We start from the raw sequence: 27,784 nt of genomic DNA, 5'->3' as shown, positions 1-27,784 counted from the left end.
TTAACAGAAAATTACCAAACATTAAATTACTTTGTAAATGATGTTAATAATAAGTATTACAATCTGTATAACATATATTTTTTCCATTTCAACATGTAGAAATGCTAAACCAGTGTAAAATAAAATACAGCAGAATCATTTTGTGAACAACTGCATTTTTGTGAGCACAAACTACAACTAATTGCAACTAAGACAAACTTTACAAAATTTAACACTGTTAGAAGTATTTTCTTGTTTGTACTTCATTAAGAAAAAAAATCCACTATATTACACTCAACAAATATATTCAGTATAAGCTAAAACATCCAAAGAACACTTAGTAACATCGTTTTACTAAATGTCACAAAACTGAAAGTACATTAGTATAATAAAACAAGTTTGCAGTATATAATAAACATATTTGGCTCATAAAGTCAGTTCATTCAAGACGTATATTGTTTAAATTTGGAAGAAAAATGTTAAGGACATTGTAAGAAATTATAGTCTGCCTCAACCAAACTTCCACTCCAATTAAACTATTCTCCTTTATCTACAAAGAGCTTAATTATCATAGAGATAATTCTTTCAATAATATGTAAATAGTATCTCCTGAACGTTACTTCGTCACCTATAGCGTGGGAGCGGCAGTAGGCCATCAAGAACCATCTGCTGACCAAAAGGGTACTTGAATATAATTGCTAGGGATTCTAGATAATCCTATCACCTGAACATTTGGTTGTTTCCACCTGAAAGACTACCAAAGACGTGGGAACAGAAGGCTATCACTTTCATTGTTATCTGCAATTTACATTTAAGACAAAACTTCATTTACATGCGGGAAGATGAAGCGGGAAGATGAACGTAATAGAGAATAAAATGCTTGAGCTTAGGATGTTCGTGGTTCATTCCGACTCCGTTGAACCCAAAGTGCTGCCTGTACTTTGTCACTGCTATGCTGCAATAAACATCTCCATCGAGATCTTCATCGTCCTCATCATTTTTCTTACAACATGAAAAGGTTCTTATTAAAAACATTCACTACTAAGAGGTACCAATTTTCTATATAACCTTTTGAAACTGAATGGAATAACAATGAGTGCTAACTCATTTTGAAACAGATTTAGCAATTACTGAAATGAAAGATGACCTGCATCTACCAAACATAATTCACCTTTTGGCATCACTGAAAAGAAATATATGTTCAAGTATTTCATAAATGTCACATTGGGCAATACATTATCTTCTGCTACTTAATATAGTCGCTAATTAATTCTCCCTCTAATAAAAAATCCATAGATTCCTTCAGAGCCGTACCGCAACACTGCTCGGAGTGTTATGAGCTAATGTCTACAAATTTGAAATATCAGAGCCCATTAGCATTGTGGGCCACATATAAATACAGAAATGTGTTAATATAGTCAACTGCATGTACCTAGATGGAAATAAAATCTACAATACATTTAAGACAAAGATGATATTTACATCCTGAATAAACTTTATCATACGCAACAGTTAATGACCAGGTTATAATGTTACACAAAAACTATTTACATACAGTAAGGCATATAATGATCCCTTTTTTGCAGAAATGAATACCATGGATACCATGGAGTTTGTTTTTGCTTGTTCTGGTGCCATTAGAGGAATGCCACGTAATTCTCTGGGATGAGTCCGGTTTTGCCATCATGTGTCGCTTGGAGCCAGCCAGGTTCCACTGAGGGATACACTGCATGGGCATGAAGAGTCAAATACAGCAGAACTGAGTACACAACATTCTACAGAGCCTTTTATGTTTTGTTTTTCCACAAAAAAAGTACAGTACTGCTCAAACATTATCCTTAGAAACATTACAGAGACAGTGTGGTTACCGTTGGAGAAGTGTGCCCCCTGTGGGAAGCTCAGCTCATGACTGTGCTCCGCTTTACAGGAATACAAGGCTTTAGCCTCTCTGTAAAACAAACACCAGAGTTAGAGACGAGACAACTGCGGAAACTTACTAATATCACTGGCAACATCAACAACACGCTTATCTTTTGGCACTGTTGGCTGTTCTTAGTACAGGAAATAGAAATTCAGTCGTATTACACAACATTTGACAATTGCCTGTCAAATTTCTACACAAATTTACTCGATTATGTTTTCAGCGACCAACTCTCTGCCTTTTTATATCAAATTTGATCACATTTTTTTGTGATTAATATATTATTATTTGGAAAGAAGGGTAGGAAAATGCACAAAATAACCACCAACACCTGAACTATACAGAACAAACGTTTGGGGGGAGAATTTTTGTTAAATATAAAGTGTCAAAAACTTTTATACGGTTACAAAACTTGTCTATTTCAAATAAATGCTGTTCTTTTGAACTTTATATTCAAAGAATCCTGAAAAACTACTTAAAAATATTTCAAAAGAAAGCTTATTCTAAACTGCAATAATACTTGCCAATATTAAAAATTTTTGATCAAAAACATTTAAAAAAATCTTATCGACCCCAAACTTTTGAACAGTGGCATAGAACAGACCTTAGAAATAAGATATAATAGAGCATAAATTGACATCTGATCACAACTGTATTGTCTTTCTCAGCTAGACACTGTAAAAAAAAAAAAAAAGGAAGATTCAATTTAGGCCTGGAAATATGTAATAAGAATTACTCAAACTTAGTAATACTCTTAAGTCTGACTCATTACCTTCCTGTTGTGGGCTGGAAAATCACAGGACTCTCAAAGATTGCTGCCCGCGAGGCCACACTGGCGGAAGAAAAAGCATGGCACAGTTGATACATCAACTGAGATCAGTGTAACAAACTGATTTTACATTATAACAGAAGATCAGTGAGAAGGTTCTTGCTTACACAGCTCCCGGTCTCTGGTAGCCATTGCTGGCTGAGGAGTCAGCTCTGTATCTCACCGTCTCTTTAGGAGGAAGCTCCGGCAGATGGAGGGACTTGAGACTGTCTCTCTGACTGCGTGACACCAGGCTCTGAATAGAGCCGTGACAGCTTCTGAAACCTGAGCGTAACCAAAAAAAAAAAACATATTACAAATTGTCAGAAATGCTTTACTCATACTTGAGAAGAAACAAAGTGCAAAACTGCAGGAAGAATGAGATCCGCTGATGCCGTTGTTTATCTGCACACGCGGTTTGTGTGGTTCTAGTCTGTAACGACTTGCTTATGTTCCTCTATTGTACATCGTTTTGGATAAAATGCATCTGCTAAATGCATAGCTGTAAATGTAAATGTTTAGTCCGTGGATTGAGGATGGTTAGTGGATAAAATGCAGGATTTTGTGTTGTTTTGAGGCCATGAAACACCAAACCGACATCAAAGAACTAGAGCCGATAAAAGCCAACTGGGTTGTCGCATCACGTTGCATGCATCTGGTCTAAAAAGTTGCAAAGACTACAGCCAATGGCCAACAAGCATGTAAGTTATGCACTTGCATGAGAGAAAACAACTATCTACACCAGCAGGTGGAAGCAGTAGTCTATACTCGTCATTCAAAAAGGGAAACTAGGATTGTAGATATACAAACCATAGAACAAAATAGTGCTTGCTTATCTTCTTGTGCAATGTTTGCTAAACTGAACAACCAATCAGAGTGATCTGTCTCACCAATTCCCGACCTAGTGTGTGAATTCACCCCACAAAAATGAAGCGAAACGTATTTGTTCTTACCCTCAGAAATGTGGAGTGAAGTGAGAGAAGAGCAGGTGGACAGACTGTGTCGTGCTTTCCCATGATCCTCCAGAGTCTCTCCTAGGGTTCTCTGGAGGAGCTCTGAAGCCGAAGAGCTTCGATCATCACCTGGACTTGTGCTCAGCGCTTCTTCCCATTCTCCATCAGTCTTGTTGGCCTCCTCTTTGGAGCTGGAATCAGGGCTGGTGGTGCAAGCGGGGCTTTTGGGCCCGTTGGAGGAGGGAGATGGAGTGGTCCAGCACAGGCTCCCTGATGCCTTGTGTTTGGTACGTGATGTGGAGCGCGTCTTAGAGCAGCTGTTCTGCTCTGAAGAGTGAGACGAAAGAGACTCCATACTGCCCATGGGAGTACTACTCGGACTGCTGCTGAACGTGTCACCTGATGGAGAAAAGGGGTTAGACTGACACTCTAATAGAGGGACTACTGTCTGTTTTTGGAGACACTCACTGTCAGCATCAGCTAGGCACAGGGTGGGAGGGTACAGGCCTCTGGATTTGCGAGACCCTGAGGACAGGCAGATGGCTTTGCTGCGGTGGCCGCTGCCACGAGACTGAGAGCGAGACTGAGGCTGTGGCAGAGGGACGTTAGGGTCTGGAGCTTGATGAAATATCTAAGAAAAAAAGACAAAATAGTACTAAGAGTGTTTGTGATCCAAACAAAAAACATATACATTAGATGAGCAAAACTATATAAAGACAGATATTTGGAGTTGCAGAATATACAATATCATTTAAGTTTTTTTGTTTTGTTTTTGAAAGAAAAACAGGAAAAACAGTAATACTGTGAAATATTATTACAATTTAAAATAACTATTTTCTATTTTAATATATTTTAAAATTGTATTTATTTCTATCATGGCAAAGTGGAATTTTCAGTGCCATTACTCCAGCCTTCAGTGTCACATGATCCTTTATTATACTGATTTGCTGCTCAAGAAATATTTGTTATTATTATCAAGGTTGAAAACAGTTGTGCTGTTTAATATTTTTGCAGAAATCATGATATATTTTTTTCAGGATTCTTTGATGAATAGAAAGTTCAAAAGAACAAAATTTATTTTTTAAATATTCTAAGTGTCATTACTGTTACTTTTGATCAATTTAATGCATCCTTGCTGACAGGTATTAATTTCTTAAAAATTCTACATTTATTTTTCATTTTTTAAATTGTTTTATCTTTTGCTGTCATCTAATGCTCACTTAAACTAAAACACTAATAATTTAATAACACTGTTAATGTTAAATGTAATCATTACCAAACCTCAAAAGGAATATCTATTTTTTTGTACACTGTCCATTATAATGTCATGATGGCTAAATTCTCTTATAGGACTTAAAATGATTGATTTTATTATTAAGCATTTTGTGTCTAATTTATTTAAATAAAATAGTATAGAATTGTAATATTGGCAATTTATTGGTTATTGGCCATGACAGGAATTTTAATATCGGGGAACCCCTGTTGAAAAGCTTCGTAAGGGTAAATCTAGTATTCAGACAAGCAATTTTCATCCTTTATAATAATAATTTGTTCCTCTATCGGCATGCTTTCCATTAAAAGATCATTGCTTGCTTAAACAATCACCTTGTCGTAGTTTTCTATGAGGATCTCTACCACAATATTCTGAAACTTGATGTTCATCATGGCAGCAACTGTCTCTTCTTGAGAGCGCATGAGTGTTGGGCCAAAAATCACACCCAGGTTAGACACGGTCATCAGATTCTTCTGACTATGTGTGGAAACCCTGTCAAAAACAGCAGAAATATCGTTTCACAAACACCCTGGTTAGCATCACCATGTGGAATTTAAAGTGCGCTCATAGACAAATGTACTAGACGTGCAGTTTCTACTTGAGGAATCAGAGTGACGTACACATGTAGATGTTTTATCAGAATATCCAGCATGTCTTTATTCTTGTCGGGGAGCTTGTGGACGAGGGCATGAACAGCACAGACCCTGTAGTTCTGATCATCAGACTCTAGAGAAAAAAAACAACAACCCAAAGGCATCCAATTAATAAACAAGTCACATACAGACGTGATGAGGAGTTAAAAGAGCAAAGAACATGCTAGAACTCACTGACTGCCATGATGAAATCTTTGTGGAGTCTGTAAGTCATGAGGGGTTCTGCCAGACACCTGAAGGGAACAGAACGACTTCCTGTTTTTCCTTGATAACATGCCATTTTAAGAAATGAAAGATTGTAGGGATTATTTATAAACCTGAGGTAATTCTTCAGGCCGCTGGTGATGGTCTTGTTATCCCAGGTGTCTGGGTCAAGGTCCATATCTGCAGGAGCTTTGGCCGCTGGAGGGGTCAAATGAGCTTAGTGTTAAATGGATTTTGGCTTCAAACACACATCTGGTAAAAGTTACTGTAAACAGTGTGTACTTCTAACAGACAAACACTTTTTCTAAGGTCTTCATGTATATGAATTTATCAGGTTTCTGTATTACTTTACCAAACACTAAGGTCATCAGTCGCTGGACTTTAGAGTTAACTCCACCTATCCTGTACAGCCCCATTGTGTTGATGCCTAAAGGAAAAAGACCATTTTTATATACCTAAATCAATTTACAGCAATAAAAATGCTATTTTTGTTCAGACCTACACCACCATTCAGAAGTTTGAGGTCAGTAAGATTTTTTTTGAAAAAATCGCTAATGCTCAATAAGGCTGCATTTATTTGATCAAAATACAGTAAAAACATAAATATTGTGAAAAACCTAAAATATTAATATAACATTAATATATGTTCCTGTGATGGCAAAGTTTTAACAGATATTACTTCAGTGACTGAAACAATGTTTTTAAAAATAGCATTTATTTGAAATAGAATTATTTTTGTAATGTTGTAAAAGGCTTTACTGTCATTTTTAATCAATTTAATTTGACCTTGTAGAATAAAATAATAATTATTTTTTTAAATTATCTTATTGACCCTAAACTTGTAATAAACTTAACGTAACACATGCACATAGATGTACATGATACATAATATGTCACATACTGCATGAAAAAAAGGTAAGTCAGAAGCAGAGACTTACCTCTTGTTTCCACAAGCTCTATACACTTCCTTACAAAATTAAAGCCTGCTTCATTTAGGAATGCTGTGGACACAGAGAGTATGTTATAAATATAAGGCCAATTCAAGTGAACTATTTTTGTCTTATGAATTAAGACACACACATGGCCAAATGAAACTGTTAATCTCACTGTATATACATCTAAATTACAATTAAATAAATGGGAGGAATAAACTTACTTTCCTCTTTCTTGCTCAAAAGTGCTGGAAGTGTGTAAATCTAGAAGAAATCAGCATGTGTTTATAACACACTAAAGATAAATGCCATTTAAAGCATATACATTAATGCATTATATTGCATAATCCATATCTCTTTACAGAAAATAAATTATAGGGACGAATATACAAAATACAATTTATAGTTTCACAATATAAACATACATGCACCAATAATCCTTTGTATATAAGAATTCACAAACTCAGCTAAATAATAACAGTGTAATGAGGGTCAAATGAGTTTAAGCCAATCAACTATAACTGACAGCATGAGAGTCAAAACAAAGAGTCATTAGCGAAGTGTAAATTCTCAGCTGTCATCTTTTTCCTGTCCGTGTGTACACTATCCACTGCCTGGATTTCAAAGAGCCTGTGTAACAATAATTACATGTCTAAAATGCAAAAAGGGAGTCAGTGGTCTAAATCCTTATCAGGATTTCAAGAAGTTAAAAAATTATTGTACTGTGAACTGACATATATTAATCAAACCGAGAACAGTCTCATTTAGGCTGGGCGGTTGCTCTTACCGGCTCTTTTCCATCCATGGCCTCCATCCACAGTCTTCTGTTGGATTCAGAGAGAGCCTGAAGGGTGATGATACCATGCCTGTGGGACACACTGATTAATGTTAACTCTACATTTTGTTTTATTTATTTATCTGTTTATAACCAGGATTTTTTCAAACAAGTTCTAAGCATCATGCCAACGAATAATGAAATGTTTCCAAAGCCTGCAAACCAAATCCATATGCTGCAGTGTAGCAAAAAGGAAACAGAGTTATGTAAGCTGTATTATGTAGCAGTTTAATTAATTATAGGGACGAATATACAAAATACAATTTATAGTTTCACAATATAAACATACATGCACCAATAATCCTTTGTATATAAGAATTCACAAACTCAGCTAAATAATAACAGTGTAATGAGGGTCAAATGAGTTTAAGCCAATCAACTATAACTGACAGCATGAGAGTCAAAACAAAGAGTCATTAGCGAAGTGTAAATTCTCAGCTGTCATCTTTTTTCTGTCCGTGTGTACACTATCCACTGCCTGGATTTCAAAGAGCCTGTGTAACAATAATTACATGTCTAAAATGCAAAAAGGGAGTCAGTGGTCTAAATCCTTATCAGGATTACAAGAAGTTAAAAAATTATTGTACTGTGAACTGACATATATTAATCAAACCGAGAACAGTCTCATTTAGGCTGGGCGGTTGCTCTTACCGGCTCTTTTCCATCCATGGCCTCCATCCACAGTCTTCTGTTGGATTCAGAGAGAGCCTGAAGGGTGATGATACCATGCCTGTGGGACACACTGATTAATGTTAACTCTACATTTTGTTTTATTTATTTATCTGTTTATAACCAGGATTTTTTCAAACAAGTTCTAAGCATCATGCCAACGAATAATGAAATGTTTCCAAAGCCTGCAAACCAAATCCATATGCTGCAGTGTAACAAAAAGGAAACAGAGTTATGTAAGCTGTATTATGTAGCAGTTTTTCCTTCACTACAATTCACCAACTCTGCCACAGCAAAGGAAATCATATTTTACCTGAGCTGCGAAGTTGCAGACCGAATTAATGAAACAAGTTAAAGGGCCAGATACCACAGAATGAAACAAACACACACCTTTCTTTTGTGTTATCATCACTAGCTGTACTCAAAACCAGTCATACAGTACTAGTTTGAATAACAAAACATGGCTCTTAAGAACTGACTTATTTTAAGGAATAGTTCACCCAAAAATGAAAATTTGCTGAAAATTTACTACCCCCTTCAAGCCATCCAAGATGTAGGTGAGTTTGTCCTCTGCAGTGAATGGGTGCCGTCAGAATGAGAGTCCAAATAGCTAATAAAATCACAATATCCACAAGTAATCCAAAGTCTATAGTACATCAATTAACGTCTTGTGAAGTGAAAAGCTGTGTGTGTAAGAAACAAATCCATCATTAAGATGTTTTAACTTTAAACCGTCACTTCTGGCCAAAATATGAGTCCGTACTTCTTAATAACACTTCCTTCAGTAGAAAAATCCATCCCCTGTTGTCTTCTCACATCAAAATCCACCAACATATTTGTTTAGAACTGTTTTGGCTTGTTGTCCATCTGTGCATATTTCTCTCCTGATTCAGATGAGATGACTTCACTGGAAAAAGCAATATTATGGATAGAGGACTTGTATTTTAGCCGGAAACAACAGTTTGAAGTTAAAAGCATCTTGATGGATTTCTTACAAACACGCAGCTTTTTACTTCACAAGATGTTAATTGATGAACTAGAATCGTGTGGATCACTTGTGGATTATTGCAATGTTTTTAATAATTGTTTAATTTCTCTTTCTGACGGCACCCATTTACTGCAGAGGATCAGTTGGTGAACAAGTGAGGTAATGCACTAACTTATCTACATCTTGGACGGCATCAGGTGAGTAAATTTTCAGCAATTTTCAAATAATCAGTCAAAAAGACTGTTTCATTAGTTTCAATAACTCAAAAGCTTAAGTGCAGTTATTTAATTAACATTCACTTATTAAACAACATGTCTGAATTGAAATGAAGTTTAGAAAAAAACAGTACAATGTCACTAAAATGTTTCAGTATGTTTAGAGCACTGTTATATAGCATTAAAAAGTAACTTAAATGCTCCACATTCAGGGGAAGGAAGATTGTTTTTATTAAAAGAGATTTTATTATTATTAGAACACACCAGCAGTTTAGGATAAAAGCGCAACATACCGATGGACTTTATAGAAACATTGCAGATAACTGAACAGAAGCCCTTCACAGGGGTTACCTCTTCAGTTATGAGGAGAGAAAAGAAGAAATGGAAGGAAGGACAGTGTTGAAAATGACAGACTGAAGAAAGAACTAAACACAATATAATTCTTGTCTCCTGCAGCTCTCAAATTTCTCTCGATGTCATGCATGCTATTATGTGAACACACCTTTCTACCACCTCAATGTCAAAGCAGAATCGCTTGTCAATAGAGTCAGTCCTCCGTCTGATGCAGGACTTCAGCTTAAACATCTCAGGAGGACTCATGATCAATCCATTCTAGACAAGACAAAACAAAAGATAATGTGAAAAGGTAATGTGAAATTAAGCTAATAGCATTTAAAGGGGTCATCGGGTGCAAAATTCACTTTTACATGTTGTTTGAACTGAAATGTGTGTTGGCAGTGTGTACACAACCACCCTATAATGATAGAAATCCACCCAGTGTTTCTTTTTTTTTAAATCCCCATAAATAAAAAGCTCTTTCTCAAATCAAGCATTCACAGATTCTTTGCAGAGTGACATAGTTCAGCACAGGCCCCTCCCACGATTGTTGACTGACACTAGCATTTTACCTTAGCCCCGCCCTGAGTGAGCTGTAAACAGTCCGCCACTGTTTTGTTGCTGGAGCAGGTGTAGACAAGAATGACTCCGATTAAGCGATTGAGGTGTTTTGTTCCTGGATGTATTAATGGACATAGCAGTCGTAATTTACTCCCGACATCTGAGCCGCTGAAGACGCAGTGGATTACGTTTGTTTTTGAAGGGAATGCGCCCCCCGATCTACCTAAATATGTTTATCTTCGCTGATCCAGTTTCACCTACAGAAGTGAGTATAATTTTTTTTATGAATCCTTGCAAATCGCCTTTCCTAATAATGTGCTAATTAGCAAGTTCCACAATGAATGCGGATAAAGTTAACAGTCTCAGAGAACTGCTTGTCACCCCACGGAAGAGAGGGGTGGGGCGAGCCATAGCTCATTAACATTTAAAGGGCATGGCACCGAAACAGGTTGTGAACAGAACTGTTTTTTTTACAAGGTAAAAAGGGTGTTGTTTTACACTACCATTGAGAAATTTTAACCAAAGTATGTAATAGACTTTTCATTAAGACCCTAAAGAATTATATCAACTTGTGGAAAATGGGTATCCGATGACCCCTTTAAATGCTGAACATTTAATACCTGTTTGCCTCCAGACTTGAATTCAGAGTTGCTCATTGTAAACATTTTGGTCCCTTTCTCATACGTGCAATAATGTCGACTCCATGTGCACCCCAAGGGTCCTTCAACAGAAAACAGGTGATCATTAGTGGATTTCAATTGTTGCAGTGAACATGAATTTATATTTATTACACATCTATTTTTTTTTCAAGAAATTAATGACACTGAAGAATGTAGAAATGGCTGCTGAAATTTCAGCTTTGCTATCACAGGAATAAATTACATTTTAAATATATTGAAACAGAAAGCATTTATTTTAAATTGTGATAATATTTCACAATATTACTGTTCTTATGGCATTTTTAGTCAAATAAATCCAGCCTTGGAGAACATAATGTCAAAAACTTTAAAAAAAAAAATCTAAATACATATATTTTCTTAATTTATGAATAAAAAAGCTATATAAAAATATATGATTTTATTATTAGTTGTGGCCTGGGCATGCTCAAGGGGATACTCACGCTTCTCCTGCACATAGAGGAAGCCCTCCATGGTCCACTGTCCTGGAGCTTTAAAGTCCTGCTCTGCAGACCTTATCCTTCTCATCAAATTCTCCACTTCCTCAAGAAATTAATGACACTGAAGAATGTAGAAATGGCTGCTGAAATTTCAGCTTTGCTATCACAGGAATAAATGACATTTTAAATATATTGAAACAGAAAGCATTTATTTTAAATTGTGATAATATTTCACAATATTATTGTTCTTATGGCATTTTTAGTCAAATAAATCCAGCCTTGGAGAACATAATGTCAAAAACTTCTTTTTAAAAATCTAAATACATATATTTTCTTAATTTATGAATAAAAAAGCTATATAAAAATATATGATTTTATTATTAGTTGTGGCCTGGGCATGCTCAAGGGGATACTCACGCTTCTCCTGCACATAGAGGAAGCCCTCCATGGTCCACTGTCCTGGAGCTTTAAAGTCCTGCTCTGCAGACCTTATCCTTCTCATCAAATTCTCCACTTCCTGTCTTGTGCTCTCAAAATTATTTCTTGTCTTTAGAGAGAACATCAAAACAACAGTATATCGGTTCTAGAGGGATATCACTGGACTCCAAAGTACAATTCCTTCCATATGCAGCAATAAATACTGGATATTCTATTATACAGATTGTGTGATTCACGCAATCAACAATTTTATGATATGTTTAGCACTACACAATGGCCTTTATACAAACATAATATTTTTATTGGCTTACGGTCAGACCGATATGTCAGGTAACATTATCTGAAAGCTCTTACATTCTGGAGGTTGAACTGTAGCTGTTGCTTGTATGGCTCAAACTCATGTGCCAGTTCGTAACCCTCGTGGTAGAAGGTGAATAATCCCTGGAGGAAGGCCAGCAGCTGCGAGAAAGACAGTGGTAGTTTGAACAGTTGTATAAAAGCAATAACACTCATAATCATGCAGTATATTCAGAGGCTGATAGAGCTGCAGGACGCGGCTGTTATCATCATTTGCTTTCTGATAGGCATGTGCTCCAGAGAAACAACACTGCTGATGTTACAAGATGTAATAGATTAAAAAGCAGTGTAGCAATTTTCTCTTAGTAAGTGGAAACCTTCTTCATATTTCTCATCTCCCCAAACAAAAGTTGCATTCATAGTACTACAGAAATGGAAATAGGTGTGTCTTACCGGCTCAACAAACTCAAACTTTTTCCTTTCTTGCACTTCTTGGATTTTGAAAACATATTCCAGGGAGGCGTCATAGAAAACCTGTCTTTCCTTATTAATTTGGGTGTCTGCCTATAAAGTATAATCAAAGCATTCAGTGAAGGTAAAAGAAATCCTCCGAAAATAATGTTATATTCTCTGTGTTCCGGATATTTTATATCAATAAATGAACATTCAAGTTACCTCCTGCAAAAGTGACTCTTTCTTTCTCGAAGACAGGCTTAAGTGCTTCTCCAAAACTGTGTAATACTTCTCTGTCTCCTTGTCAAATTTCTTCTTCCCTTCCTTCAAAAAAAAGAAAAAAGGTGACATGAGTTGGAATTTCCTGCACTGTAATTATGATGATAAATGCCTTTTGCAGAGATAAGATGTTATATAAAACGTTAGACTTATCAACAAACACCATATAAGAGTCTCATGAAAACAGTAGGAAAGTTTTCATTTGTTTATTTTCATTGGACAGGCCAAAAACTAATCCTGAAACGTTATAACCAGTAGATGGCAGACTCACATTTGACCTTCCAAAAGCTCACATTTAATATTCAGCTGAAAGCCTGGCCTAAAGATTCCTGCCAAATTTCAAATGGACATTTTTTATTATATACATATTCATTAGAAAATAATAAATTTTAATAAATAATAAATAAACATCTGACATATTTGACTAAATATTGTTTATTTTACTTATATATTCTATTTCATATATTTAATTGTATTAATTAAAACAAACCAAAATGTAATCGGCTAAATAAATATATTATTTCAATAAAATTCTACTTATCCCCATAACCAACATGTTTGTTTTTTGATTTCTTTATTATAACCGAAACCATTTGAAACATGAGGTTTTTGGATGCAGATTCTGCAGAGCTGTTTAAAATATTTCACCATATTAAATTCATTCCATTAAATTTCACAGATTTACACCCAAAGTCAGACCAAAAAAAAAGTTAATTTTAAAAAAGCAAAATGTGTGGAGAAAAACATACAGTCACAAACTAAAGCACAACAAACGTATCTGCATCAATATTTAACAGAGCTGCCTTTTTAAGTAGAAATTATGCTGAACTATGTTATGAGCTGAATTGTATTAAGCTGAACAACTATTTATTGTGGATAATTTGACAATCTAGTATGATCCAGCAAACATGGGGAACAAGGAACTAAATGAGTAACTCAACAGCTCATCTGAACAGGAGCAGAGCGTCACTTCAGAACATGTGTAGCATACACACACTTTCTTAGTCACTGAGGTACCATCAGCGATGAGTGTGATAGAGCTGATGATTCGGAGTACCCATGTAACCACAAATAAAGCAACAAACACAGTGTGTATGAGACATCCTATGGCTCTAAATGAGGCTGAGTAAAGATGTTTACAGCAGAAAAGCCCCCCACTTCCTGTGCCCGCATTGATAGCACCTATTTACGCTGGACCAAGCACTTATATCAGGGTTCGTACACATTTTTACCAATACATTTCCATGACTTTTGAGACAATATTCATGACTTAAATGTTCCATTATTTTACAATAAGAATAAAAATCTGTTCAAATTATCATAGCATATGTTAACTAAAATGAATGACTATTAATGCTACTCATTTGCTTTCTTGTTTTAGTAATAAGTACAAGCTGCAACTGCGCCAGACCTTAACTCCACATTTCACATCACTGAATATTATCATTTATTTAACTGTGTGGCCAGGATGGCCATTTTGGTGTCATTTTGTGTGTATTTTTGCTGCTTAAATGCAACAAGCTGCGCTTTAGAGCCCTGCATTTCAGCTCGAGCCCAACGGCCCCAACTTATGTATGGCTTCGGGACAATTTTCACGTCATAGCTCAGACACGGGCCAGGCATCAGGCTTGCTTCCTCCTTATGTTTATATTTTAGATATCCATCAATTATTATGGTGATGACAAAGATTTGCCGCGCTGGTGGAAACAACACGATCCTGTTTGACTTCAGCCCAACCTTTCCCATGACCCTCTAATGGACACGCCATCTAAACCACAGACTGGATTGCCAAACAACAAACTGAAGGAATCTAATTTTTGACATGCTTAGTCCAGTTTCTAGGCCCATCTGCTGGCTAGCAATGACATCATTCTATTTAGGAATGTATGCTTTCTGTTTAAGGATTTTAAAAAGACATGTATACAGAGCATTTTTTAAAAGAAAATATTATCTGTGCATGAAATAAACACTTCCAAAAGTATCATAGGAGAGGTAGCCAAACATTATTAAAGTGGATCTGGTAACACTTTACTTAAAGCCTTTATGTATAATGCATTATAAAAGTTGTTTTAATGCATTAATTATGCCTTGTAATGCACCTTATATTGCATTGTACAATTTTATGAATAATTGTAATCACAGTTAATGCATTATAACACTAATTAATTCATTGCTACACAATGCATTTTGGTGGCACTTTAGTATAGGGACCAATTCTCACTATTAACTAGTTGCTTATTAGCATGCATATTACTAGCATATTGGCTGTTTAGTAGTACTTATAAAGCACATATTCTGCATGACCATATTCTACATCCCTAATCCTATCCAATACCTAAACTTAACAACCTCCTTACTAACTAGTAATAAGCAGCAAATTAGGAGTTTATAGAGGCAAAAGTCATAGTTCATGGTTTGTTAATATTGAGAATTGGACCTTAAAATAAAGTGTGACCTGCTTTTTAAATTCAGTTATAATTTATTATTAAGATATAATGTATTACAACACACAATACAAATAATTATAATGCATTATACCATGCAATAACCCTTTATAATGCATTAGCATTATACATAAAAGCTTTAAGTAAAGTGTTACCGTAAACCTTAAATTTATATAGTATATAGACAGACATAAAAAAAAGAAATAATATGCATGTACACTAGCATTTAAAATTTTGGGGTCAGCTCTGTAAAAAAAATAATTAAATTGTTCAAAAGTGTCACAGTAAAGATGTTTATAAAGTTAGTTTTCTATGTCAAATAATTTCTGTACTTTGAAACTTTTTTTTACTCGAATCTTGCCGTGGTTTCCACAAAAATATTAAGCTGCACAACTATTTTCAATGTTATTAATAAGAAGAAATGTTTCTTGAACAGCAAATCAGCATATTAGAATGACTTCTAAAACATCATGTGACACTGAAGACTGGAGTAATGATGCTGAAAATTCAGTTTTGCCATACCAAGATTAAATTACATTTTAAAATATATATAAACAGTTATTTTAAAATGTAATATGCTACAATATTACTATATTTTTTATCAAAAAAATACAGCCTTTTACAGCCTTATATAGTATGAGAGACGTCTTTCAAAAATAATAAAAACTAAATATTGTTAAGAAATATTATAATATTTACAATATCTAAATATCTAGCTATCATTCAGCTGTTTGTTCCAATTCTGACATAATATTTATGAACCTTAAGTCAGGAATACATTGTGTGTGACAGTGTTTTGTTTGAATATGTGTACAGTACATCTGCGGGAGGTTGAACAGCCGGACTGCCATTCCCTTTGGCCTCTATCATGTCTCAATGTCTTAAGTTGAGCGAGTTCCTTCGCAGCTCTCGTTTAAGAGCATTGGGCCAAAACGCCCAAATAAGGCATCATGAGTTTGGGCTCTGGTTCCTAGTGCTCAACAGGCAGCGCTCCAGCTCTTCTAATACGGCTGGAGGGGTCACATTCACAAATCACCAGGGCTCCCATGCAGCACAACAAGCTAATCTCCTAGAAAGAGTAAAGCTTTAACTAGAGTCTGGTTATAAAGGTGCCCTCTAGCACAGCAATCACAGGCCATTTCATGTTGGTCAATGTGGCATTACAGTATCTGGCTATAATTTGACTGCGCTTGTCTTCAACAGGTGTTTGCAATTTCCCCCCTTTCTGCAGGGTTTCACGTACCTATATTGACCATATAGGATCCTGTCACAGCGTAGGTAAAAATGACTTTCATGTAGTACATTAACTCACAATGGGGTTTAACAACTTACTTTGGCCGCTCCGATCTGCTCTTTGCGAAACTTCTCCAGCGGTGTGATCAAGACATCGTCAGCATTCTGTATCTAAATAAAAGAAAAATCATCAAAAACTTCAAATAGTCAAGTATGACAAACCAACACTAATGAATCATCTATCAAAAACCTTTAACTATATAATAAAACATTACAAAATAATCAATAGTCCTTGAGAGAAATGGTTGCTTTGTACTTAGCCTGGGTATTGTCCAAAATAGCCATTTATTCTACCTGTATTCACTAGTATAAGATTTAATATGAATAAAAAAGAAGAGAATTTCAGTAACCTACAAAAAAAAAAGTGTAAAATAGTTTTATTAAAATACAAAGTCTAGATGGAAAAAGGAAGGAAAGTGATATTGGCAACAAAAAAAAAACTTTTGATATTTTTATTTGAATATTTTAATTAAATGATGAAAAAAATAAGAAAAACTTTAAGTACTTAATAAATTTAAAGTATTTCCATCTTAGAAGTTATAACATGATTAAAAACGGCAACATATGCTTAAACCAAAGTGGCAGAAGTATGTAAAATTCACCCATTTTAGAGTCTGTAGTGTTAAAAAGCACATTGAACAATGTGGTTCTCTTAATGTGTGAACTCATTGACATCACAGTCTGTTAATAGTTAACACAGTGCGTGAACGTATCCAAGGGAATTACTTTTATTTACTGTAAAATAACGGCACTATAATTAGTACCATTTTCATCTAGGCACTCCGATTGGAAAAACACACAATTACATACACTAGTTCCTTTTACACACTTTCCCAGGCGCAGCACGGAGGACTTCATGTCTCGCTGGAGAATTGGTCAAAATAAGTTCCACATGCTTGCCTTTGCTCAGCCGGCGGCAGCACTGACCGTCCATCTCTACAGGCTCCATCCACCCACATCAACATTAATGGAATTTGCACTTGCAAATAATAGAAAATGTACAGACTCCAAGTAAGTCCAGATGTATGCTATAGGCTTTGAAAGGATGTAAGTGACAACTTCATTTTTAAGATATGAGTGCATTTCCTGTTCGGCTCATGGTGCACAGCTGAGTCTTTCCCTATAGTGTAAACCAACAGCATATTTATACTAAATTTCAGTTCGGTTTACCGCTTAAATGTTATACATAAAATGTTGAACTTTCATTTTAAACTTTTTAAACAAGTCAAACAAGTTTGCCTTACACAAACATCCATGACAGGCTTATAAGCAGCAGACAGATGAGCTGCACATGGGACATATAAGAGTGGCCACAATAAAGAAAAGGGAAAATCTTTTAAAAATCAACTTTTGCAAAGTTCTTAGAAATGGAATTTTGCATAGTTTTGAAAAATGTTTATACCATTTTCAAACAATAAATAATAAATAAATAAATGTGTCATGCGGTGTAACCTTCAAATAAAAGCAATACGAATTTCCTTACACACTGAAAACGTGATCATACATATCTTTATTATTTTCAAAAATGTTTTTCAATTATTTTTTTCAAATGTAAAAGTCTTTGTTTGTTTCACAAATATCAAGAATTATATGATTCGATTTTTTGGGAGTCGCATCACATGCTGTTTCACAACCTGAACCAACCTTGTGTTGTCATAAACGAGTCAAATGATCTAATATTTTCAGAAATTCATTGACCTTGACACACAGTCATGAGGGTCTGCAGGGGTCCCCTATATGATATAATTTCCCGTTTTATGTCCCTACATGATGGTCGCACAACATTACTTTAATTTGGCAGACAAAGGTTTTAAAATATGAATCAGCAGGGAAGCATTTCTGTTAAAATATTTAAATACTACTACTTACTGATAATAATAAATGACACTAAACTACTTATTAATTTCCTTTTTAAGAATTTTATATTTTTTCCTCTTTTTTTCATGACAGTTGCAACACCTGACAATTTATGCCTTCCCAAAATTATCAAAATACGTTTTAATGCAGAACTTTAAAAACATATTCATAATAGATGAGGTGTATTCAAGTTAACATATGTATGAATTGCATTTTTAATGCATTTCGAAATAATTTATTCAAAAAGCATCGTCATTGACCCACTTGTTGAACTAAACTGTAGTCAACAATAAGCACTCATATCTCATTAAAGCAAGAGGCCTTTCAGCACTTCAGATACTGCAGAGCACTGAGCGCTGAGTGCAGACAGTCGCTCTGTTTGCTCAAGTGTTTCTCCCGTCAAGACGTCCCATGGCCCTTTTTAGCCAGAGAGGAAACTCACGTCTTGCATCAGTCCGATCCATCATGTGGGAAAATGCCTCCCACTTAAAGCAGAGCATGTTGGCAGGCAGTGCGCCTAAGATGAAAGTACCTCTGGATATGAGAGCGTCTACTAATCTGGCAGAACACAATGGATGAAGTTCAATAAAACACTACTACAGTGTTTACATAATGATTCACCGTTACGTGAGACACAGCCTCTAGACCTGACCGTCTCGGCACCATGCTCCAGTAACACAGAGTACTTCCCATCTGCACCCATGTGGGAGGGCAATGCATTTACTGGGAGTTATTCACCCTTTGGCTCTGTTATTGTACGTCTATGAATGAAAAGGCTCTCGGGGACTTTCTCAGCTTGACGGAGGTGTTTGTCATCCTGAGAGGCCCAGCGCAGGAGCCTGTGAGACTGAAGCGTAACACGGCCACGGTCTGCAGGAAGTAAAGAAACTATAAGAGGCTGCTGCACTGTAAAAAAAATTCTGTAGTTTTTACAAAATAATTTTGTCAGCTGTGGTTGCCAGAATAATTTTGTAAAAAATACAGAAAAACTGTAAACACATTTACGGCCAAAAACTGTACATTTTACAGTATAAAACTGTAATTTACAAACAAGAAAATTTGAATGTAAACCAGTAAATTCAACCATTCACACTGCTATTAAAATCTGTTTTGTACCTTTAACATACTGACAACCACCATAATAATGCAGGTGGTAAAAGAGAAAGCCACATGAAGAATCAAAGCTCATCACAAGCAGCTTCGCCACAAGCAGAAGTATATACTAATATATAGAAGGTGCACAGAGTCATTCATGCAAACACAAAACACCATCATGGTAACACACATGATACTTAAATAATGCATTAAACTTTCATTAAACAACAGAAAATGTAACATAAACCCCAAATATACATAACTAATGACAAAAACTATTAAAAAACATGATTATTTAAACAAAATATTTTCAAATGTGGAGTGTCATGCAGGGAATTCCGGGAATATCAGTTTACAGTTTTTGACTGTAAATTATACATTGATTTGTTATTTTTACTGCATTTTACTGTAAAATTACAAGAAATATCCGGTTAGATATTTTACAGTTTGTCCCTGTATATAGTACGGGAACTTACTGTTAACCTATTAACAGTTTTTTTTCAAAATTTTACAGTTAAAATTACACTTATTTTTTACAGTGTGGGTAATTCTTCCACTGAGGCTCTTCACACAGCTCCGCTGACACACTCTCCTTTCTCCAGTGAACAATGGATGGGACTGAAACTGCAGCTTGGATGCTTGCAGACTGGGGCTGTCCAAGCAAATGCAGCATATTTTTCAAGTGTTTTCAATTCAAAACAAATCGTTTTTCCTTTGGGTACGGACATATTTTCAATGTAATCCACTTTTAGGGTAATTTCCTTTACAACTCTATTGTAGAGTAAATCAAACAAACTAACACCACAAAACATCACAGAATGTTTGGGGTTGTTGTTAGCCAACCAAAAATGTTGACGTCACTGATGTCACTTCCTGGAAGATGATGTCATTAAAGACCAGGGTTTCTTAATTAAAGGTATATTACAAAACTAACAAATGGAATGGAACAAGTATATTTGACAACAATGGACAAACCAATAAAACTGATCACCAATTAAAACAATATTAATAAGAAAACATCAGAAAAAAAAAACTTTGTTTATAGGCAAAAAAAAAAGGAGAAGAAATCTGGAATATTTCAAAATATCTGCTAGTTCTTTATCGAAATAGTTATAAAATGACAAAAACAGTAGTGAATTTATTTAAAATTCAGCCGTATATGTTCACTTCATTAAGACGCTGTGAAAAAAGAAAATTATAAATTTTTACGAAATATGATGACATGAATATATAGAGCAGGAACGACTCACTGATATGATTTTTATTGCGTAAGGAAGCATTACTCAGGTCTCTCACTGAGAAAGGAAACAACGTTGTGATCTACAAGCTGGAAAAGCAATCATCTGAAGGTACAAGCCAGTAACACAAAGTGTCATGAGTGGATAACCTAAGGTTTGACCTCAGTGTTTTTATTAGACACCCAGACACAAGACCAGAAGAAACAATAGAGATGTTTGTCTTTGTTACAATAGAGGCTGCTGTCTTACAGTCACACCATTACAGCTAATAACTTCAGTTTTGCGTTTACAAGACTTCAGTTTAGATTTGGCCAGAAGTCATTCTGCTCTATACAACAATGACTAATTAAAAATCATAACATATAATGACAAAAAAGTTTGTACAGAGGAAAAAATATTCAAACAGACCACTTAAACATATTTGCATGTACATAAATATTAAATATGGCTGATTGCAGCTATAAGTAGATAAAAATATGTACATTACCGTTCAAAAGTTTGGAGTCAGAAGTAAGAAAGTATAAAAGGATGTATTAAATTGATAAAAGTAAAGACATTTAGAGACATCACAGTAAAGGCGTTTATAATTTTACAAAAGATTTCGATTTCAAATAAATGTTGCACAGTTTTCACAAAAATATTAAGCAGCACAAGCGTTAACAACACTGATAATGATAACAAAATGTTTCTTAAGCACCAAATCAGCCTATTAGAATGATTTCTGAAGGATCATGTGACACTAAAGACTAGAGTAATGATGCTGAAAATTCAGCTTTAAAATCACAGGAATAAATTACATTTTAAAATGTATTAAAATAGAAAACAGTTATTTTAAATTGTAAATTACCGTTCAAAAGTTTGGAGTCAGAAGTAAGAAAGTATAAAAGGATGTATTAAATTGATAAAAGTAAAGACATTTAGAGACATCACAGTAAAGGCATTTATAATTTTACAAAAGATTTCAATTTCAAATAAATGTTGCACAGTTTTCACAAAAATATTAAGCAGCACAAGCGTTAACAACACTGATAATGATAACAAAATGTTTCTTAAGCACCAAATCAGCCTATTAGAATGATTTCTGAAGGATCATGTGACACTAAAGACTAGAGTAATGATGCTGAAAATTCAGCTTTAAAATCACAGGAATAAATTACATTTTAAAATGTATTAAAATAGAAAACAGTTATTTTAAATTGTAAAAATATTTCACATTATTATTAAATCAAATAAATTCAGCCTGGCTGAATATAAGAGACTTGCCAAGAAAATTAGCCCAAACTTTTGAACGGTAGTGTATTCAAACTATATTATCAATAAAAGAAATGTACAGAAAAGTGTCTCATGAATCCCAAACAAAGCTGCATGTTTGTTAACATGTGGGTATAGGGTCATCAGTGAAGCACAGAGGAGCATTGTTTTCCTGGTGAGGTCTTTCGCTGCTGTACTATGACTAATGATCCACCAGCTGCAGCAGTGAATGGCAGTAATATTCCTGGCAACACGCTGCCTCATGCATAATGCCCATAAAAGCACCCATTAGCGGCTGCAGCTGATGGCAACGAAGATGCTATGCTGTTGGCATTGAAGTTGCCAATGTTATTTAAAGGGGTCATATGATGCGATTTCAATTTTTCCTTTCTCTTTGGAGTGTTACAAGCTCTTGGTGCATAAAGAAGATCTGTAAAGTTGCAAAGACTAAAGTCTCAAATCCAAAGAGATATTCTTTATACGCGATGCAATGCAACGCAACGCGTAAAAAGACAGTATAAGTCATTATAATCAGTAATTATGTCCCCACTGGATGCAACAAATGCCTCGTTTGTAATGGGTTTTGTCTCGTCGCTCCGGCCGGACACGGCATCAACAGTATGTGAGGGGCATAACATTTCTGTCTCACGCTTGAGGTATTCGGCCAATCACAACGCATTGGATAGCTGGCCAATCACAGCACACCTCGCTTTTTCAGACTGATGAGTTTTGTAAAAATCGACGCGTTTCAAAAGGGCGGGGCATAGAGGAGAAACAATAATGTACAGTATGTGGAAAATAATGTGTTTTTTTTTACTTTAAACCGCATAAACACATTTCATTACACCAAATACACAAAATATTGTTCTTTTTAGCAGCATCATATGACCCCTTTAAGAGAAACAGCATGAGTGATATTTCATTATCATCTGCACTTGCTGATCTATGCTGTTTCCCTTACCTCATCGAAGAGTCATGACCTACAGAAAGCATCTTTCTGTTTCTCATAACACTTAGACCTGACTGTGGAAGCTCATAAAAACTCTCCCTCAAAATAGCGCACACTTATGGTGCTAAACCACTAGGCTAGAAGTGTGCTATAAAACTTTAACTATGTGTGAACAATACCACATAAAAAGAACAATAAAGAGACAACTACTAGAAAGCAAACGATCACTATGGCTACTTCATTTATGAGGCTTGCGGTACTTTTGAAGTAGACCATATCATGTGGTGTGTTTATGGCGATATTTTAAACCTACATAACTTGAAGGGATAGTCCATTTAAAAACTGATTGATTAATTGAAAGGCAGATTCAATGAAAAGACACTTCCATTTTTTTATGGAATTAATTATTTTTTACAGTAAGGATGCATTAAACTGATCAAAAGTGACAGTAAAGACATTTATAATGTTACAAAAGATTATATTTAAATTCTCCTGTTCAAGTGCAAATTTCCTCAGCACCAAATCAGCATTAGAATGATTTCTGAAGGATCATGTGACACTAAAGACTGCAGTAATGGCTGCTGAAAATTCAGTTTTGCCATAACAGGAATAAATTACATTTTAAAATATATTCAAACAGAAAAGTTATTTTACATTGTAATAAAATTTCACAATATTTATGTTTTACTGCATTTTTGATCAAATACAGCCTTAAGAAGCATAAGAGACGTCTTTCAAATACATAAAAAAAACATTTTTGAATGGTAGTTTTTTAGAAACAAAAGAACCAAAGCAACTTACTAGTCGTCGTCTCTCCTCCTCCACCGTGTTCAGCAGCTGGGAGAATTCCTTCAATGACTGGGCTGTGATATGAGAGAAAGAATTTCAATCATGAATAATTAGCTCTGGATCTGTAATTATTCTATCAGCACATCTGAAAGGGCATTTTGCCTTTTGAACCTTTGGCATAAAGGAAATACAGAAAACCTGCATATAATATTAGCTACGCAAATTTTTTTTTAAATTTATTTATTTTTTTTAAATACCATGGCCACCCAACAACTGATCAATGCACAAAGGGGTAGGGCTGCACGATACATCGAAATGGAATCGAGATCGCGATTCGACAGAAGCTGCGATTGTAATGCGTATCTTTCAGTGAAGCGCTGTTCTGTGATCAGCAGTAAATCTCCATCCAAAGGCCAGAGGGTGCTCTCGTGTGGAAACTCCAAATACGACTCACAGAAGAAACCCAGAAAATGGCTGCAGCTGAATAAACAGAAGATTCAACTGCTTTCATTGATTCAACGTGACTAATAAACACACGACTACGGCAATAATCGGTTTATCTGAGTTCTTATTATTATAATTTTCATTAAAATAAAGTATATTTATAATGCAATGCCTTTATCACTGCTTAAATACTATGAAATATGTTGCGTGCCTTATTCTGTGTAAGAAGCCACATCATCTCACAGAAGGATTTATTTCAAACACTCGACTGACGTTATGAAGTGAGTTTGGAGTAAAAATATGTAATTAAATGTGGAATTTCCACATGCTTTCAGATGGAGCAGCATTTACTTCACAGAGCCATAGTTCACTGAGAAGCTATGCAAACAGCTGTCATTATCGCGAACAATTTCTTCGATTTCAGAATCGCGCAATAAAATCGTCTGCCATTTTTTTTGCGGAACTTGTCAGTGAACTACGGCTATGTAGTAAATTCTGCTCCATCTGAAAGCACAAGAGGATGATTTCCTGCTGATTACAGAACCGGCATTACTATCAAAATGCACATGACAATCGCATTCGATTAATCGTGCAGCCCTACAAACGGGTATTCCAGAAACAGCAGACCACATGTTCAAGATGTAGAAATGTGAGAGTAACATAAAGCATGTTTCCTGTATGAGCCCTGCATGTGTGCAACATGGTCAGCCATAGAAAAAAAGGGAAGATAAATAATTTCAAAAGCTGAATTGCATGCTTTACAGTGATCCATTACATTTCTGACAGCGTGATTCATGTTAGTTCCTGAATATGCCTTGTTGTAATGATACTTAAAATATAATCCAGATACAGGCTAAAACCAGCACCTGAGAAAAGATTTAAAACATGCAGAAGAAAACAACTGTAATCTAAAATAAACTACTGTTGATATTATGTCATGCTACTAAAATCATACAATGTTGTGATTCTGAGATTGTGCTTTTTTTCCCCTAAACAAAATACGCTTTGGCCACATCACTTCCTGTCTTGGGATATACAGCATTTTTCTGTTTTGCGATAAGCAGGGTCCCACCTCTCAGTCCCCCTCATCATTCTCTGAGGATTTTAACTCCTCCAGATATCAAATTAGGAACTCAGATAAGAACTACTTTCAACTACTTTCTATTAGAAGCACAGACTACAGATAAACACACCCTCTGTCATTTCAAAATCATGTTACAGCAAGACAAATCTGCTTTGCAAATATAGCAGGAGAACCACAAATCCGGCGAGATGCACTTAAAAGGACGTGCCAGGCATGCATGAAACAACACTCATCCTGTTGAGATATTCATATCACATTCAAAGAACTGGCATTATGATTTATCGCAAACATACTCTACTGTTCAAAAGTTTGGGGTGCATTTTTTTTTTTACTGTTTTTGAAAGAAGTCTCTTATGCTCACCAAAGCTGCATTTATTTGATCAGATAAGTTAGTAAAAAATCTTATTACCTCAAACTTTTGAAAGGTAGTGTATGGTCATTATTTTAAATCAGTACAACCATAACCAGTATCGCCAAACCCTATTAAATTAAAGATTTTTATGTATTTTAAAGAAAAAAGGGGTACATTTTAACATTAAACACTAAGCTGCAAATTATCAGAGTCTCACCAGCCTAAATATCTAAGAGTGTTATGACCAATATGGACAGCCAGGGCCAGAAAGGAACATTCTCACACCTTGCAGACGGTTGTTTGGGTTCATGGTTTTCTAAATGCCAGGCAGCAATTGTCTCAGACTGATAAAGAACCATCACTATTGTGTTTGACACTATGTAGCTGTAATGCTACAGTAATGTGTGTTTTCTCAGCTTACTGTTGGTGGGTGACTTAGACGACAGCTGCAAATAAAAAGCTTATGGAGGCATGAACATTTTTGAGACTGTTTCAAAGTTTACATCACTATTTACAGCTTAAAGGATAGTTCTCACAACAAATGAATGTTCTGCCATTATTTACACACTCTCACGTCATTCCAAACCTGTATTACTTTCTTTATTCTGTGAGACAAAGGAGTTATTCATAGCTGAATGACAAAGAAATGAATTTTCCATACAATGAATGGCAATCTTGGCTATCAAGCTAAATTCTCAAGGCAAGATTTTTTTTGTGAATAACAATGTACATTTTCTTTAGGGTACTTTTTTGGGACTGACTCCTTTTGTCCCCATTCACTTTTTTAGTATGAATGAGAGCAGCCTCAACATTCTACTAAACGTTTCCTTGCATGAAAGAGTTGCATGAAATAAAGAGTACTGGTTCAGAAAGACATTAAGGTAAGTAAATGATGACAGAATTAAATTTTTCTCCGGATAAGAAATTGTATCATTTATTAAATTATTTTCATCTTGATCATTTGCCAACTACTTACCAATGTTAATCTCATCATCTGTCTCTGCATCTCCGATGCATTCAAACTGGAAATCCTGTAGGGACTGGGAAAATTTCTGCACAGCTGCAGATAGATCTGTCAGAGAGACAGAGTTTTCAGTTATTAATATATTATTATATAAGCTGTGATTTGTTCAGACTAAAAGGAAGGAGATAACATCACAAATACTTCTATAGTCAATTAAAGCATTAGTGATGTAGGTATTTTCTGGAAGACATTCACTGATTTTGTTTAGTACAAAAGCCCAAATGAGCCTTCTGCCAGACTGCATTGTGGCTGAGAATAAAGGAGAAAGTTGTGAAAGAGAATAATGCTGAAAATAACAAGAAATAGTCAAAGCTGATTGGACCTAAATGTTCAAAGGCTAAGACTAGTGCAAAGCAAATATATCTAGAGGAAGGCAGGAGGAGCCATGCTGGTGAAGTGGCTGATAACAGCATATCTAGCAGAGATTTGTCTGTTTTCAGATATCACATCAGATACCAGCTGAATAAACAAGCATTATATGATGGCGTGCACCAACCCTAGTATTGGTGGGTCTCTGAAGACCCTTTACAATGAGGAGCTGTAGTTTTAAGTAGTTAAATTAAATGTCTTTAAAAGGGCAAAAGGTCAGCTACCAGTTTATCATAGGTCCTTTCTTAATTATTAATATATATAATAAAAAATATTTAAATAGCACAACAAATCTGAGCTTTCTCGCTTATAAACCTCCATAAATCACAGATTGTCTTACTTTTAAAAAGACACACGACCTGTAACTTACTTTTCAGCGCACTAATAAGCATATTTCCATCTTTGATTAGTTCCTTGATGAATTTATTAGTACGATCCAGCTCAATTTCGTGGCATTTGAGTCGCTCTCTGAAGTCAGGACTGTCCAGAAAAGAATCACTGAATTCCAGCGCCGGGAGCCCCATTGTAAAAGTGCAAATGAATGAAACAGTGAAACAAAACCTGAAGAACAGCTTTAATCCTCGGGAAAAGTAGATTTCTTAATAGAGTAAACTTTCCACGCTTACGAGTCCCGAAACCCCACTTCCGGCATGTTGTTTCCCTGCTCAATCACAGAGGCTCAGC

At 35.3% G+C, this 27,784-nt stretch overlaps 1 protein-coding gene across 1 annotated transcript; it reads right to left on the bottom strand.

Annotated features, from left to right (window-relative positions):
• Window positions 1–597: 597 nt before the first annotated feature.
• LOC107548172 (rho GTPase-activating protein 42) lies at window positions 598–27,784 on the bottom strand. Its single transcript, XM_016228746.1, has 24 exons — window positions 27,471–27,784; window positions 26,684–26,779; window positions 23,840–23,901; window positions 16,688–16,759; window positions 12,855–12,956; window positions 12,633–12,743; window positions 12,237–12,341; window positions 11,862–11,991; window positions 10,948–11,048; window positions 9,933–10,042; window positions 8,210–8,288; window positions 6,948–6,987; window positions 6,730–6,792; window positions 6,144–6,218; window positions 5,905–5,989; window positions 5,762–5,820; window positions 5,555–5,660; window positions 5,267–5,426; window positions 4,130–4,292; window positions 3,662–4,060; window positions 2,837–2,993; window positions 2,673–2,732; window positions 1,848–1,927; window positions 598–1,705 (listed from the first exon to the last, which is right to left on the bottom strand). Exons 1-24 carry the CDS (start codon window positions 27,622–27,624, stop codon window positions 1,617–1,619), a joined length of 2,658 nt encoding a protein of 885 aa, XP_016084232.1. The 5' UTR covers window positions 27,625–27,784; the 3' UTR covers window positions 598–1,616.

This window comes from Sinocyclocheilus grahami, unplaced genomic scaffold, assembly GCF_001515645.1.
Source record: "Sinocyclocheilus grahami isolate Dianchi unplaced genomic scaffold, SAMN03320097.WGS_v1.1 scaffold344.1, whole genome shotgun sequence".
Lineage (NCBI taxonomy): Eukaryota > Metazoa > Chordata > Actinopteri > Cypriniformes > Cyprinidae > Sinocyclocheilus > Sinocyclocheilus grahami.
This window is presented reverse-complemented; position numbering and strand designations above follow the sequence as displayed.